Source organism: Salmo trutta, chromosome 28 (genome assembly GCF_901001165.1).
Source record: "Salmo trutta chromosome 28, fSalTru1.1, whole genome shotgun sequence".
Taxonomy (NCBI): domain Eukaryota; kingdom Metazoa; phylum Chordata; class Actinopteri; order Salmoniformes; family Salmonidae; genus Salmo; species Salmo trutta.
This window is the reverse complement of record NC_042984.1, coordinates 221,794-238,728: the sequence shown is the minus strand read 5'-3', so window position 1 is coordinate 238,728 and position 16,935 is coordinate 221,794. Positions and strand designations below refer to the sequence as shown.

General features: G+C 50.9%; 1 protein-coding gene across 5 annotated transcripts in view; it reads left to right on the top strand.

Annotated features, from left to right (window-relative positions):
• Positions 1–16,935, top strand: part of LOC115165232 (isocitrate dehydrogenase [NAD] subunit gamma, mitochondrial) — a 32,535-nt gene that overhangs the window by 7,117 nt on the left and 8,483 nt on the right. For all 5 annotated transcript variants that reach the window (XM_029718226.1, XM_029718225.1, XM_029718224.1 and 2 more), the window contains one exon: positions 7,646–7,706. In XM_029718226.1, coding sequence (XP_029574086.1) covers positions 7,646–7,706 — 61 coding nt within the window. The remainder of the gene's footprint in view (positions 1–7,645; positions 7,707–16,935) is intronic.

Sequence of the window (16,935 nt, the reverse complement as noted above, 5' to 3'; positions counted from 1 at the left end):
TGTCTAAAAATACTTGAATCAGTTATTTATAGAACCCATTGCCCTTTATGGTTGTGAGGTCCGTGGTCTGTTCACCAACATAGAATTCACAAAATGGGACAAACACCAAATTGAGACTGTGTGCTGAATTCTGAGAATTCACAGAAAAATATCCTGTGTACAACATAAAACACCAAATAATGCAGAGCAGAATTAGGCCGATACCCGCTAATTATCAAAATTCAGAAAAGAGCCGTTAAATTCTACAACCACCTAAAAGGAAGCAATTCCCAAACCTTCCATAACAAAGCCATCACCTACAGAGAGATGCACTTGGTGAAGAGCTGCCTAAGCAAGCTGGTCCTGGGACTCTGTTCACAAACACAAACAGACCCCACAGAGCCCGAGGACAGCAACACTATTAGTATCAAGGCTCAGGCAGAGACCCAGATGCAGATACAGGAGGCAGATAGTACGAGTTTATTATAGTACAAGGCAAAAGATTAGTCAAGACAGTCAAAGAGTCGTAATCCAGGAAAACAGGAGACAAAGGGCTGTGAGACAGTGGTTCAATTCTAGATACATGGAAAGTGGGATGTGTACGGAGAGTGCATCAGAAGGCTAACAGCAGAGGGCTAAGAACCTTAGAGATGGGGAAAGGGCCGATAAAACGGGGGGAAAGTTTGCAGGACTCCACTCGGAGGGGGCAGATCCCGAGGGGAAAGCCATACCCTCTGCCCAAGATGGTAGTGGGGAGCAGGGGTCCGGTGGCGGTCCGCCTGTCATCGATACCTGGAGGTGGTCTTGAGAAGAGCGATCCGTGTTCTCTTCCAGGTACGGCAACAGCAACGGACAGAATATCTGGGCAGATGACTGCACATTAGACTGGGGATGAAAACCAGAGGATAGGCATGAGAACTGAGGACCACGATCGATCGGAGACCATGTCGACCAGATGTGTATGGATCCGGAAGACGTGCTGCACCTTGAGCTTGGCTAGGAAGGTGGATAAAATGGGCGACTTTGGAAAACCTATCCACCACCGTAAGGATGGTGGTGTTGCCATCTGACGGAGGGAGACCCGTGACGAAGTCCAAGGATATATGGGACCAGGAGCAGTGAGGAACAGGGAGTGGTTGAAGGAGGCCAGCCGGTGCTTGCCGCAGAGTCTTGTTCTGCACACACACAGTGCAGGCGGCAACGAACACGGAGACATAAGGAACCATGGTGGGCAACCAAAAACGTTGTCAGATGAAAGCCAAGGTCCGACGGGAACCAGGATGACAGGTGAGCCTCGAGGAATGTGCCCATTCCAGAACCGGAGCACAGGCAGAGTCCGGGACAAACAACAGATTAGCTGGGGCCCCTCCTCAATTCCCCAGATGAAAGCAGCCACTAAACAGAAAGTAAGGAGGATGGTCTCGGGGTCCGATGGTGTAGCAGGGGGGCTGAACAGATGTGAGAGTGTGTCAGGCTTCACATTCTTGGACCCAGGGTGGTAGGAGACAGTGAAATGAAAACGAGTGAATAATAGGGTGCATCTCGCCTGCCTGGAGTTTAGGCGCTTGGCGGTGCAGAGATATTCCAGGTTTTTATGGCCCATCCACACCAAGAATGGATGTTCCGCCCCTTCTAACCAGTGCCTCCACTCCTCTAATGCCATCTTAACAGCGAGTAATTCTCAATTTCCCACGTCATAGTTCCTCTCAGTGGGGTTAAGACGATGGGAAAAGAAGGCGCAGGGATGCAGCTTCTGGTCCTGGGCAGAACAACCCCCACTCCGATGTCCGAGGTGTCGGCCTCCACCACAAACTGACGGGACGGGTCCGGATGGATTAAGATAGGGGCGGTAGTGAATCGCTGCTTGAGGTCTGAGAACACCTGGTCAGCTGCTGTAGATCATATGAACGGAACCTTGGGAGAGGAGTGTGAAGAGAGGGGGGAAGCAAGGGTGCTGTAACCCCAGATGAAACGACGGTAGAAATTAGCAAACCCTAGGAAATGTTGCTGCTGTACTCTGGATGTGGGTTGAGGGAAATCCACCACCGCTCTCACCTTATCAGGGTCCATTTGAATGTTCCTGGCAGCGATGATGTATCCTGGGAAGGAGATGGTGTAGCGATAGAAAGCTGGTTTTCCAGGAGATGCAGGAGGACCTGTCGGACATGGAGGATGTGCTCTTCAGCTGACTGGAAATAAATGAGGATGTCGCCGAGGTAGACAAACACAAATCAGTTCAACATGTCACGGAGAACATCATTGACCAGGGAACACTGCAGGAGCTTTGGTCAGTCTGAATGGCATCACCAGGTACTCGTAGTGCTCGCTAGCCATGTTAAAGGTCTCCTTCCCATATCCGAACCAGATGGTAGCCATTCCGAAGGTCAAACTTGGAGAAGATGCCCACCCTCTGGAGAGGCTCAAAAGCTGAGGAGATGAGTGGTAGCGGGTAACGGTTTTTAACCGTAATGTCATTAAGACCCCGATAGTCGATACACGGATGCAGGGTCTTGTCGTTCCTCTCCACAAAGAAGAACCCTGCGCTGGCGGGGGAGGAAGATGGATGCATAATCCATGCAGCGAGAGAGTCCTCTTTGGTCTCCGGACCCGAAGGGGAATAAAGTCACCCCCGAAGCAGTGCGGTGCCCGGGAGAAGGTCGATACACAGTCGTATGCGGAGGTTCGATGCGGAGGAAGAGATGTGGCCGGGGCAGAGTTGAATAAAAAGTCCTGGTACTCCGCGGGAAAGGCATAGAGATCTGAGTCTTTACCCAAGCCAGCAGGGAGACGTCCCGGGGCAGGCTGCAACGACATCAGACAATGTGCAAAACCGACTCCAACCCATCATGGAACCCATAGCCCATTCAATTATGGTATTGTGCCTCTGGAGCCATGAAAATCCCAAAACCAATGGTACATGAGGAGACTCCAGGAGCAGAAACTATATAGACTCACTGTGGTTGCCTGACACTCGCAGGTGGAACCGTATTGTGGGTGCCAATAGAGTGCCCATCCAGCACTCTGACATCGGGATGGAAAGGGGTTGAAGTGGAGATACCCAGCTCAGACACCAGGGTAGTGTCCATTCAGCTCTTGTCGGCCACAGAGTCAATGAGCACCCGGATGGATTTGGACTGGCCTCCACACATCAGAGTAGCATAGAGGGGGTTGTGAGTAGAGAGAGATTGAAAATTCCCCATACTGCTCACCAGTGTACTCAAACCTACTGATAAGCCTGGTCTTTTAATGGGCAGGTAGATAAGAAATGTCCCGGAAATCCACAATGCAGACAACTCTTGGTGTTTAGTCTGCATAAGCGCTCAGCAGGAGACAATCTAACCCTGAACCAGTTGCATGGGCTCCGGAGGAGACGAACTGACAGCCCTCTGTGATTTCTGAGAGAACTCGGGTGACATCGGATTCACTCAGAAATGTAGACTTCGAGGACTTCCGGGATTCCTCGGAGGCGAGGTGGAAATTGAGGACAAGCGAGGATGACTGGGAACAGATTCCCTCTCCCTTCAATGTTCCTTTGCTGCCCATCGATCCGGATGGTCAAGGCTATGAGGGAGTCGAGGTCCATGGGCAGCTCCCGGGCTGCAAGATCATCTTTAATCATATCCGATAATCCGTGACGGAATGCGTCGAACAGGGCTTTCCGGGTTCCAGGCACTCTCAGCTGCCAACGTGCAAAAATCCACCACGTATTCTGCCACACTACGGGAATCTTGACATAGTTGGAGCAGCTTTTCTCCCGGACATTGGAGAATCGAACACTTTTCATACCTCCGTCACGAACTGCTCCAGACTGAGGCAAGCAGTGGACTGTTGCTCCCACATCGTCGTAGCCAAGGCGAGTGCCCTTCCGGACATCAGTATTATCAAATACGCTATCTTCGAGCGGTCCGAGGGGAATGAAGAAGGTTGCAGCTAGAAGATGAGGGAGCACTGGTTGAGAAACGTCCGGCAGGTTCCAGAATCTCCAGCGTAGTGCTCCAGAGGTAAGCGAGGTTCTCGGGACACCGGGGTAGGCTGGGAAGAAGCGCCGCTGGTGGCGGGGTTGCTGGGAGTTGGGGGATTACTGTTGTGGCTTGCTGCCTAGTTGGGAATCCGCGGAATTGCTCCAGCAATGTGTCGAACACATGGTCATGGCATTCTGCCAGGGTATGGAGTCCCTCCATAAGGCATTGCAGTAACTCCTCGTGCTTTCCAATGGTGGCTCCTTGGGAAGACACAGCATTGCGGAGCTGGTCTGAGTCTGCTGGGTTAGTCATGGCCAGTTCGTCCAATCACGGCTCAGGCTAAGACCCAGATGCAGAAGGCGAATGGTACGAGTCTCAGAATGTATTTTAGTACGAGGGGCAGGAAAAAGGTAAGTCAAGACAGGCAAATAGTCATAATCCAAATCAGAGTCAGGCAAGTAAAGGACGGCAGGCAGGATCAGGGTCAGGACAGGCAGAAAGGTCAGAAATAGGAAGGCAAGGAAAAACAAAAACTAGAGCACTGGAAACACGGGAACATGCTGGTAGGACTTGACGGGACAAAACGAACTGGCAACAGACAAACAGAAAACGCACGTATAAACACACAGGAGATAATTGGGACAAATGAGAGACACCTGGTGGAGGGGGGGTGGAGACAAGCACAAGACAGGTGAAACAGATCAGGATGTGACAATTAGACCCATCCAAATCATGAGAAAATAAAAAGATAATTACTTGACGCATTGGAAAGAATTAACAAAAGACACTGAGCAAACTAGAATGCTATTTGGCCAAAAACAGACAGTACAAAGTGGCATAATACTTCACCACTGTGACTGACCCAAACTTAAGGAAATATTTGACTATGTATAGGCTCAGTGAGAATAGCCTTGCTATTGAGAAAGGCCGCCGAAGGCAGACCTGGCTCTCAAGAGAAGACAGGCTATGTGCACACTGCCCACAAAATGAGGTGGAAACTGAGCTGCACCTCCTAACCTCCTGCCAAATGTATGACCATATTAGAGACACATATTTCCCAGTTTTTTGGTAGAATGGCGCCGGAGGGGATGGCTGACGTTTTACATGCTCCTAACCAACTGTGCTATTTCGTATTTTTTTTCGCATTATTTGTAACTTATTTTTTACTTACTTTGTACATATTGTTGCTGCTACAATCTCTTTTGATCGAAAATAACTTATGGACATCAGAACAGTGATTACTCACCTTGAACTGGAATAATCATTTTTCTTAAATGAGTCCGACGCGAAGGATATACTGCTTTCTCGAGAACGGGCCAAAATCCCCGTCATTTGGGTGAAGAAAAGACAGATAAAGGGGGTGGATGTCGGGCTGCCTTCTGAGAATTGTTAGGCTGCCATCCGTTCTATTGGCCAACGTGCAGTCATTGGAAAATAAAATGGATGACCTACGATCAAGACTATCCTACCAACGGGACATTAACAACTGTAATATCTTATGTTTCACCAAGTCTTGGCTGATCGACGACACAGATAATATAGAGCTGGCGGGATTTTCCATGCACCAGCAGGACAGAGAAGCTACGTCTGGTAAGATGGGTGGGGGTGTCTGTCTATTTGTCAATAACAGCTGATGCGCGATGTCTTATATTAAAGAAGTCTCGAGGGTATTGCTCACCTGAGGTAGAGTACCTTATGATAAGCTGTAGACCACACTATCTACCAAGAGAGTTCTCATCTATATTATTCGTAGCCCTCTATTTACCACCACAAACCACACTCAACCAGCTGTATAAGGTGTGGCAGATGGCAGGGAGAGGGGAGGGGAGTGGTTATTGAGGGGAGATATCTGACAGTCCGTTGGCTCTACCCTCGGGCCTTATATGGACTTCCTGCCCCAACAAGGCAAGGCTGTAGTTCATTAAACCAGGGAGTGCTTGGGGATAAAGGAGGAAGCAGCCTGCACAAAGGGGCAGAGTAGGAGAGAGCCAAGTGCGTAATGAAGAGTGGGAGAAAAGGGAGCAATATCTGTGAGATTACCCGTTGTGACCTGGACTGTTGGACTACCTCCCTTGTGTACCGGACCGGATTGGCTGAGGACCCGAGCGTGAGGATTACCCCTGGAAAATGGAACGGACAATGAGACTGTATGAAATTGTATGAAATGTATGCATTCACTACTGTAAGTCGCTCTGGATAAGAGCGTCTGCTAAATGACTAAAATGTAAATGTAAAAAAATGGATTGTGAGGTGATTGGTGAATTCCCCCCTCTTCCCCAGGGTACCAAAACCGCTAATAAACTTTCCATTTGCATTCTAATTGTGCTACTGGTGCATGTTTTGTTATTGAACTTGGTGACGTGGAAACCCCACACCCTTGAGCCTTTTACAAAGGCCATAAGCAAACAAGAAAATGCTCATCCAGAAGCGATGCTCCTAGTGGCCGGGGACTTTAATGCAAGGAAACTTAAATCTGTTTTACCTCATTTCTACCAGCATGTCACATGTGCAACCAGAGGGAAAAAAACTCTAGACCACCTTTACTCCACACACAGAGATGCGTACAAAGCTCTCCATCGTCCTCCATTTGCCAAATCTGACCATAATTATATCCTCCTGATTCCTGCTTTAAAAAAAATGGCATGACCATGGTTACTGATCAAAACCTTAGAAAAACCTTGACAAAGTACAGGCTCAGTGAGCACAGCCTTGCCATTGAGAAGGGTAGACACAGGAAAACCTGGCTCCCTGTAGAGGAAAGGCTGTGCAGCCACTGCACAACTGCAGAACCTGAAACGGAGCTGCATTTCCTGACAAAATGTCAAAAATATAAAACAATTAGAGAGTGTCATTTCCCCAAATTTTAAACCCTTATTCAAGGTTTTAAAGACCTCTCTGATGAGGATAGGCTACCCGTCCTGTTGGGGGAGGACGCAGAGAGCTGTGTGTTTGCAGCGCACTACATTGCTGCCTGCCATAAGACGAGGGACAGTATCTGACAGACCAATAAACCTGCACATGTCCTCTACTGTATGGCTATTGTTATTGTTGAATGTATGGTTATTCTGACCCTTGGTTATTGTTGTTACTGTTGTCCCGTTGACAATTTTGATTCTCATTTTTATTTATTTGTATATTGTAAATATACAAAATAAGCTTTGGCAATATGTACATTGTTACGTCATGCCAATAAAGCAAATTGAATTGAATTGAAAATTGATAGAAAGACAGAGAGAGAGACAGAGACAGAGAGAGAGAGAGAGAGACAGAGAGAGAGAGAGACAGAGACAGAGAGAGATAGAAAGACAGAGAGAGAGAGACAGAGAGAGAGAGAGAGAGAGAGAGAGAGAAAGACAGAGAGAGAGACACAGAGAGAGAGAGACAGAGAGAGAGAGAGAGAGAGAGAGAGAGAGAGAGAGAGAGAGAGAGAGAGTATCAAGGAAAAAGGCGAGACCCAGATGCAGACACAGGAGGCAGATGGTTGGAGTTTATGATGTTTATTAATCCAAAGGGGGAGAATGATCGTGGACAGGCTAAGGTCAAAACCAGATCAGAGTCCAGGAGGTACAGAGTGGCAGACAGGCTCGAGGTCAAGGCAGGCAGAATGGTCAGGCAAGTGGGTACAAAGTCCAGAAACAGGCAAGTGTCAAAACCAGGAGGATTAGAAAAAGGTACAATATCTAATCAGTGTGTTTTTTCCCCAGGCAACATTGAGACCAACCACAACCTGCCTCCCTCCTTTATATCCAGAAATAACCTGCTACGGTGAGACCCTCTAAACTCTGACCTCTAATCCCTGACCTAACCCTACCTCGCCATGTGGTAGATTTAAAGCAGGAATCTGCAGATCGTGGGCGACCCTATGCCACACACCCCACTTCTTGTTTGGTTTTTTCACTTTGAACTAAAACCAGGAGGTTGAGCCCTGAGCCACCTTGGGCTGGCCTTCTGGGCTATGGTGTGCCTTTGGTTGAGCCCTGAGCCACCTTGGGCTGGCCTTCTGGGCTAAGGTGTGCCTTTGGTTGAGCCCTGAGCCACCTTGGGCTGGCCTTCTGGGCTAAGGTGTGCCTTTGGTTGAGCCCTGAGCCACCTTGGGCTGGCCTTCTGGGCTAAGGTGTGTCTTTGGTTGAGCCCTGAGCCACCTTGGGCTGGCCTTCTGGGCTAAGGTGTGCCTTTGGTTGAGCCCTGAGCCACCTTGGGCTGGCCTTCTGGGCTAAGGTGTGCCTTTGGTTGAGCCCTGAGCCACCTTGGGCTGGCCTTCTGTGCTAAGGTGTGTCTTTGGTTGAGCCCTGAGCCACCTTGGGCTGGTCTTCTGGGTTAAGGTGTGCCTTTGGTTGAGCCCTGAGCCACCTTGGGCTGGCCTTCTGGGCTAAGGTGTGTCTTTGGTTGAGCCCTGAGCCACCTTGGGCTGGCCTTCTGGGCTAAGGTATGCCTTTGGTTGAGCCCTGAGCCACCTTGGGCTGGCCTTCTGGGCTAAGGTGTGTCTTTGGTTGAGCCCTGAGCCACCTTGGGCTGGCCTTCTGGGCTAAGGTGTGCCTTTGGTTGAGCCCTGAGCCACCTTGGGCTGGCCTTCTGGGCTAAGGTGTGTCTTTGGTTGAGCCCTGAGCCACCTTGGGCTGGTCTTCTGGGCTAAGGTGTGCCTTTGGTTGAGCTCTGAGCCACCTTGGGCTGGCCTTCTGGGCTAAGGTGTGTCTTTGGTTGAGCCCTGAGCCACCTTGGGCTGGCCTTCTGGGCTAAGGTGTGCCTTTGGTTGAGCCCTGAGCCACCTTGGGCTGGCCTTCTGGGCTAAGGTGTGTCTTTGGTTGAGCCCTGAGCCACCTTGGGCTGGCCTTCTGGGCTAAGGTGTGTCTTTGGTTGAGCCCTGAGCCACCTTGGGCTGGCCTTCTGGGCTAAGGTGTGTCTTTGGTTGAGCCCTGAGCCACCTTGGGCTGGCCTTCTGGGCCTGGCTCGAATGACCCTATTCATTTTCTGTTATGCTTTATGATTTGATAATTATTTTGTTGGAAATCATGCTAATGTGTCCATCCTATGACTTGATGGCCCATAGTCCACCAATATGTCATGCAGATGAGACATTATCTCCTCGACTGACCGCACTAGGTAGGAATCAATACTGTATATAGACAGGCTGGTTATTCATTCAGTCATCCTGGTTCACACTAGGTAGGAATCAATACTGTATATAGACAGGCTGGTTATTCATTCAGTCATCCTGGTTCACACTAGGTAGAAATCAATACTGTATATAGACAGGCTGGTTATTCATTCAGTCATCAAATCAAATCAAATGTTAATGTCATTCTGTCTCTGCCTCGCCTGGTTCAATAACTACTTCTCAGATAGAGTTCAGTGTGTCAAATCGGAGGGCCTGTTGTCCAGACCTCTTGCAGTCTCTATGGGGGTGCCACAGGGTTCAATTGTCGGGCCGACTCTTTTCTCTGTATACATCAATGATGTCGCTCTTGCTGCTGGTGATTCTCTGATCCACCTCTACGCAGACAACACCATTCTGTATACTTCTGGCCCTTCTTTGGACACTGTGTTAACTAACCTCCAGACGAGCTTCAATGCCATACAACTCTCCTTCCGTGGCCTCCAACTGCTCTTAAATGCAAGTAAAACTAAATGCATGCTCTTCAACCGATCGCTGCCCGCACCTGCCCGTGTTACGGCTTGGTAGTCGTGGAGGAGGAATGAGGCGCAGGAAGCAGCGAACACAGGGTAGTGATGTTTTTAATATACACTCACACAAAAACAAATGTTCCCACACACAGGGGAGAAAGTACATACGGCGTCAAGACAACGTCGACACGAACATAAGCCGTCTGTCAAAGAAACAATCATTAATCCCGCACGAACAGGAGCGGGCCAGCTAAACTAAATAGCCCCTCTAATGGCTAATTGACCACAGGTGTCACAAAATAAAAAAAGGGAAAAGCAAAAGGGAATCGGTGGCAGCTAATAGGCCGGTGACGACGACCGCCGAGCGCCACCCGAGCAGGAGGGGGCGCCACCGTCGGTGGGAATCGTGACAGTACCCCCCTCCTGACGCGCGGCTCCCGCAGCGCGCCGACACCGGCCTCGAGGTCGACCCGGAGGGCGAGGCGCAGGGCGATCCGGACGGAGGTGGTGGAACTCCCTCAACATAGATGGGTCCAGGACGTCCGCCGCCGGCACCCAGCACCTCTCCTCCGGGCCGTACCCCTCCCAGTCAACGAGGTACTGTAGGCCCCTCGCCCGGCGTCTCGAGTCCAGTATGGCCCGTATGCTGTACGCCGGGGACCCCCCGATGTCCAGAGGGGGCGGAGGGACCTCCGGCACCTCATCTTCGTGAAGGGGACCAGCTACCACCGGCCTGAGGAGAGACACATGAAACGAGGGGTTAATACGGTAGTAGGAAGGGAGTTGCAACCGATAACACACCTCGTTTATCCTCCTCAGGACTTTGAAGGGCCCCACACACTGCGGCCCCAGCTTCCGGCAGGGCACGCGGAGGGGCAGGTTCCGGGTCGAGAGCCAGACCCTGTCTCCCGGTGCGAACACGGGCGCCTCACTGCGGTGGCGGTCAGCACTCCTCTTCTGCCGTGCACTGGCCTCCTTTAGTGAGTCCTGGACGGCTCTCCAGGTCTCCTTGGAGTGCTGGACCCAGTCCTCCACCGCAGGAGCCTCGGTCTGACTCCGGTGCCATGGTGCCAGGACCGGCTGGTAACCTAACACACACTGAAAGGGTGATATGTTAGTAGAGGAGTGGCGAAGTGAGTTCTGGGCTAACTCAGCCCAGGGAATATACCTCGCCCACTCCCCTGGCCGGTCCTGGCAATACGACCTCAGGAACCTGCCCACCTCCTGGTTCACCCTCTCCGCCTGCCCATTGCTCTCGGGGTGATAACCGGAGGTCAAACTGACCGAGACCCCCAGCCGCTCCATAAACGCTTTCCAGACCCTGGATGTGAACTGGGAACCTCGATCAGAGACAATGTCCTCCGGCACCCCGTAGTGCCGGAAGACGTGGGTAAATAGGGCCTCCGCAGTCTGCAGGGCCGTAGGGAGACCGGGCAATGGGAGGAGATGGCAGGACTTAGAGAACCGATCCACAACCACCAGAATCGCCGTGTTCCCCTGAGAGGGGGGAAGATCTGTCAGGAAGTCGATGGACAGGTGCGACCATGGTCGTTGTGGAACGGGGAGGGGCTGTAACTTCCCTCTTGGTAGATGCCTAGGAGCCTTACTCTGGGCACACACCGAACAGGAAGAGACATAGGACCTCACGTCCTTAGCTAAGGTGGGCCACCAGTACTTCCCCCTTAGACTCCGCACTGTCCTCGCCTCACCAGGATGACCCGCAGTGGGTAGCGTGTGCGCCCACCGAATCAAACGATCACGAACACCGAGCGGCACATACATGCGCCCCAAGGGCACCTGCGCAGGCGCAGGTTCTAACAGCAATGCCCGCTCGATGTCCGCGTCCACCTCACATACCACAGGGGCCACCAGCCTAGACGCTGGAATGATGGGAGTTGGATCGATGGGCCGGTCCTCCGTGTCATAGAGACGGGACAGCGCGTCGGCCCTAGTATTCAGGGAACCCGGTCTATAGGAGATGGTAAACCTAAACCGGGCGAAGAACATGGCCCACCTCGCCTGACGTGGATTCAGTCTCCTCGCTGCCCGGATGTACTCCAGGTTTCGGTGGTCGGTCCAGATGAGAAAGGGGTGTTTAGCCCCCTCAAGCCAGTGCCGCCACACCCTCAGAGCTTTAACCACTGCTAGCAACTCCCTGTCCCCCACATCGTAGTTACGCTCCGCCGAACTGAGCTTCTTCGAAAAGAAAGCGCAGGGGCGGAGTTTCAATGGCACACCCGAGCGCTGTGATAGCACGGCACCCACCCCAGCCTCGGACGCGTCCACCTCCACTACGAACGCTAAAGACGGGTCCGGGTGCGCCAACACGGGTGCGTCGGTGAACAGCGTCTTCAACTTCTTGAAGGCTCCGTCCGCCTCCGTCGACCATCGCAAACGCACCGGCCCCCCCTTCAGCAGTGAGGTAATGGGAGCCGCTACCTGGCCAAAACCCCGGATAAACCTCCGGTAGTAATTGGCAAAGCCTAAAAACCGCTGCACCTCCTTCACCGTGGTTGGAGTCGGCCAATTACGCACGGCCTTAACGCGGTCACACTCCATCACCACCCCCGTGGTGGAAATGCGATAACCCAGAAAGGAGACAGCTCGTTTGGAAAACTCACACTTCTCAGCCTTAACGTATAAGTCATGCTCCAGCAGTCTACCAAGCACCTTGCGCACCAGGGACACATGCGCGGAGCGGGTGGCGGAATATATCAGGATGTCATCGATATAGACTATCACGCCCTGCCCGTGCAGGTCCCTGAGAATCTCGTCAACAAAGGATTGAAAGACGGCTGGAGCATTTTTCAACCCATACGGCATGACGAGGTACTCATAATGGCCTGATGTGGTACTAAAGGCGGTTTTCCACTCGTCTCCCTTCTTGATACGCACCAGATTATACGCGCTCCTGAGATCCAGTTTTGTGAAGAACTGTGCTCCGTGAAATGATTCCACCGCCGTAGCGATGAGAGGTAGTGGGTAATTAAACCCTACCGTAATAGCGTTTAGACCTCGGTAATCAATGCACGGACGCAGACCTCCCTCCTTTTTCTTCACAAAAAAGAAACTCGAGGAAGCGGGTGAGATGGAGGGCCGAATGTACCCCTGTCCCAGGGATTCCGTGACATATGTCTCCATAGCCGCAGTCTCCTCCTGTGACAAGGGGTACACGTGACTCCTGGGAAGCGCAGCGTCAACCTGGAGATCTATCGCACAATCCCCCTGTCGATGAGGTGGTAATTTAGTCGCCCTCTTTTTACAAAAAGCGATCGCCAAATCGGCGTATTCAGGGGGAATGCGCACGGTGGACACCTGGTCTGGACTCTCCACCGACGTGGCACCTATGGAAACTCCTAGACACCTACCTGAACACTCCTCTGACCACCCCTGGAGAACCCCCTGTTTCCACGAAATACGGGGATTGTGACCAGCCAGCCAGGGGACCCCCAGCACCACCGGAAACGCAGGCGAATCAATAAGGAAAAAACTAATACGTTCCTTATGATTCCCCTGCGTTACCATGTCCAGTGGCACCGTAGACTCCCTGACTAACCCTGACCCTAATGGCCGGCTATCTAGGGAGTGCACAGGGAAAGGGGAATCTATCGGCACCCGCGGAATGCCCAGCTTAATGGCAAGTCCACGGTCCATAAAATTCCCAGCTGCGCCTGAATCGACTAGCGCCCTATGCTGGGAAGAGGGAAAAAATTTAGTAAACAAAACAGGTAAAAACACGTGACCAACAGGGGGTTCTGGGTGAATCTGGTGCTGACTCACCTGAGGTGACCGAGAAGTGTTCTGCCTGCCATCTCGACTCCCAGACTGGCTCCTCCTGCACCGGTCGGCCGTGTGTCCTCTCCGACCACAGCTGGTGCAGGAGGAGCCACCTCCTCCGGTGCCCCTTTGCACGGCCCCCCCTAACTCCATAGGGGTAGGGGCGGGGGTGCACAGGGGTGGAACGGGCAGGACCCTCTCCGAACGCCCGCGGGCAGCCAGCAAATTGTCCAGTCGTATGGACATATCTATGAGCTCGTCCAGGGACAGAGCTGTGTCCCGACAGGCCAGCTCCCTGCGGACGTCCGCCCGGAGACTGCAGCGGTAGTGGTCTATGAGGGCCCTGTCGTTCCACCCCGCCCCAGCAGCCAAGGTCCTGAACTCCAGCGCGAAGTCCTGGGCACTCCTCGTCTCCTGCCTGAGGTGGAACAGCCGTTCACCCGCCGCTCTTCCTTCCGGAGGGTGGTCGAACACGGCCCGAAAGCGGCGGGTGAACTCTGGGTAGTGGTCCCTCGCCGAGTCTGGACCGTTCCAGACCGCATTAGCCCACTCCAGAGCTCGGCCCGTCAGGCAGGAAACGAGGGCACTCACGCTCTCCTCCCCCGTGGGAGCAGGTCTGACGGTGGCCAGGTACAGCTCAAGCTGGAGCAAAAATCCCTGGCACCCAGCCGCCGCCCCATCGTACTCCCTCGGGAGCGCCAAACGAAGTGCGCCAGAGCCAGACGTCATGGGGGGCGAAGATGGCTGTATCGGGGGAAGTGGAGGTGGAGAGAGGATACCACTTCTCTCCCATCGGTCCATCCTCTCCATCATCTGGTCCATTGCCGATCCGATGCGATGGAGGACTGTCGTGTGGTGGAGTACGCGTTCCTCCATCGAGGGCAGAGGAGTGGCCGCTGCTCCCGCTGATTCCATGCCTTTTATCTTGGTGCGGGATTCTGTTACGGCTTGGTAGTCGTGGAGGAGGAATGAGGCGCAGGAAGCAGCGAACACAGGGTAGTGGTGTTTTTAATATACACTCACACAAAAACAAATGTTCACACACACAGGGGAGAAAGTACATACGGCGTCAAGACAACGTCGACACGAACATAAGCCGTCTGTCAAAGAAACAATCATTAATCCCGCACGAACAGGAGCGGGCCAGCTAAACTAAATAGCCCCTCTAATGGCTAATTGACCACAGGTGTCACAAAATAAAAAAAGGGAAAAGCAAAAGGGAATCGGTGGCAGCTAATAGGCCGGTGACGACGACCGCCGAGCGCCACCCGAGCAGGAGGGGGCGCCACCGTCGGTGGGAATCGTGACAGCCCGCCCGTCCAGCATCACTACTCTGGACGGTTCTGACCTAGAATATGTGGACAACTACAAATACCTAGGTGTCTGGTTAGACTGTAAACTCTCCTTCCAGACTCACATTAAGCATCTCCAATCCAAAATGAAATCTAGAATCGTCTTCCTATTTCGCAACAAAGCATCCTTCACTCATGCTGCCAAACATACCCTCCTAAAACTGACTATCCTACCGATCCTCGACTTCGGCGATGTCATTTACAAAATAGCCTCCAACACTCTATTCAACAAATTGGATGCAGTCTATCACAGTGCCATCTGTTTTGTCACCAAAGCCCCATAAACTACCCACCACTGCGACCTGTATGCTCTCGTTGGCTGGCCCTTGCTTCATACTCATCGCCAAACACACTGGCTCCAGGTCATCTACAAGTCTCTGCTAGGTAAAGCCCCGCCTTATCTCAGCTCACTGGTCACCATAGCAGCACCCACCCGTAGCACGCGCTCCAGCAGGTATATCTCACTAGTCACCCCCAAAGCCAATTCCTCATTTGGCCGCCTTTCCTTCCAGTTCTCTGCTGCCAATGACTGGAATGAATTGCAAAATCACTAAAGCTGGAGACTCATATCTCCCTCTCTAACTTTAAGCACCAGCTGTCAGAGCAGCTCACAGATCACTGCACCTGTACATAGCCCATCTGCAAATAGCCCATCCAACTACCTCATCCTCATACTGTATTTATGTATTTATCTTGCTCCTTTGCACCCCAGTATCTCCACTTGCACATTCATCTTCTGCACATCAATCACTCCAGTGTCTATTTGGTATATTGTAATTACTTCGCCACTACGGCCTATTTATTGCCTTACCTCCCTTATCTTACCTCATTTGCACACACTGTATATAGATTTTCTTCAACTGCCTTATTGACTGTATGTTTTGTTTATTCCATGTGTAACTCTGTGTTGTTGTCTGTGTCGAACTGCTTTGCTTTATTCTTGGCCAGGTCGCAGTTGTAAATGAGAACTTATTCTCAACTAGCCTACCTGGTTAAATAAAGGTGAAATAATTTTTTTAAATAAATATGTCGATATAGGACTCGTTTTACTGTGGATATAGAGACTTTTGTACCTGTTTCCTCCAGCATCTTCACAAGGTCCTTTGCTGTTGTTCTGATATTGATTTGCACTTTTTACACCAAAGTACGTTCATCTCTAGGAGACAGAACACGTCTCCTTCCTTAGCGGTATGACGGCTGCGTGGTCCCATGTGGTTTAAACTTGCATAGTATTGTTTGTACAGATGAACGTGGTACCTTCAGGCTTTTGGAAATTGCTTCCAAGGATGAACCAGACTTGTGGAGGTCTACAATTTTTTTTCTCAGGTCTTGGCTGAGAAAAATCTTTTGATTTTCCCATGATGTCAAGCAAAGAGGCACTGAGTATGAAGGTAGGCCTTGAAATACATCCACAGGTACACCTCCAATTGAATCAAATGATGTTAATTAGCCTATCAGAAGCTTCTAAAGCCATAACATCATTTTATGGAATTCTCCAAGCTGTTTAAAGGCGCAGTCAACTTAGTGTATGTAAACTTCTGACCAACTGGAATTGTGATAAAGTGAATGATAAGTGAAATAATCCGTCTGTAAACAATTGTTGGAAAAATTACGTGTCTCATTCACAAAGTAGATGTCCTAACCAACTTGACAAAACTATAGTTTGTAAACAAGACATTGGTGGAGTGGTTAAAAAACTAGTTTTACTGATTCCAAACTAAGTGTATGTAAACTTCTGACTTAAACTGTATTTATCTCTCGTGGGGTAGAGTTGTTTCAGATCCAAGAACTGAGAAAAATGCTTGTTGGATTCATCTGCTCTTTTTGTTTTTGGCTGCTGTAACATTAGTTTGCAAGTGACATTCACTTCCCCTCCTTCTTCGGTATTATGGCTGTACACAAACAAATGTTAAAGGTGCATGCTGCCACGCAATGCTTTGGCTGTGTATCAGCCAACTATTCTGTAGGACTTCATTACTCTTTCTAAAAAAAAAATCCCTAACAAACCTTAGATCTATTAAAACCTCACCACTATACCAACTAACCCTACACCCATTAAAACCTCACCACTATACCAACTAACCCTAGACCCATTAAAACCTCACCCCTATACCAACTAACCCTAGACCCATTAAAACCTCACCCCTATACCAACTAACCCTAGACCCATTAAAACCTCACCACTATACCAACTAACCCTAGACCCATTAAAACCTCACCACTATACCAACTAACCCTAGACC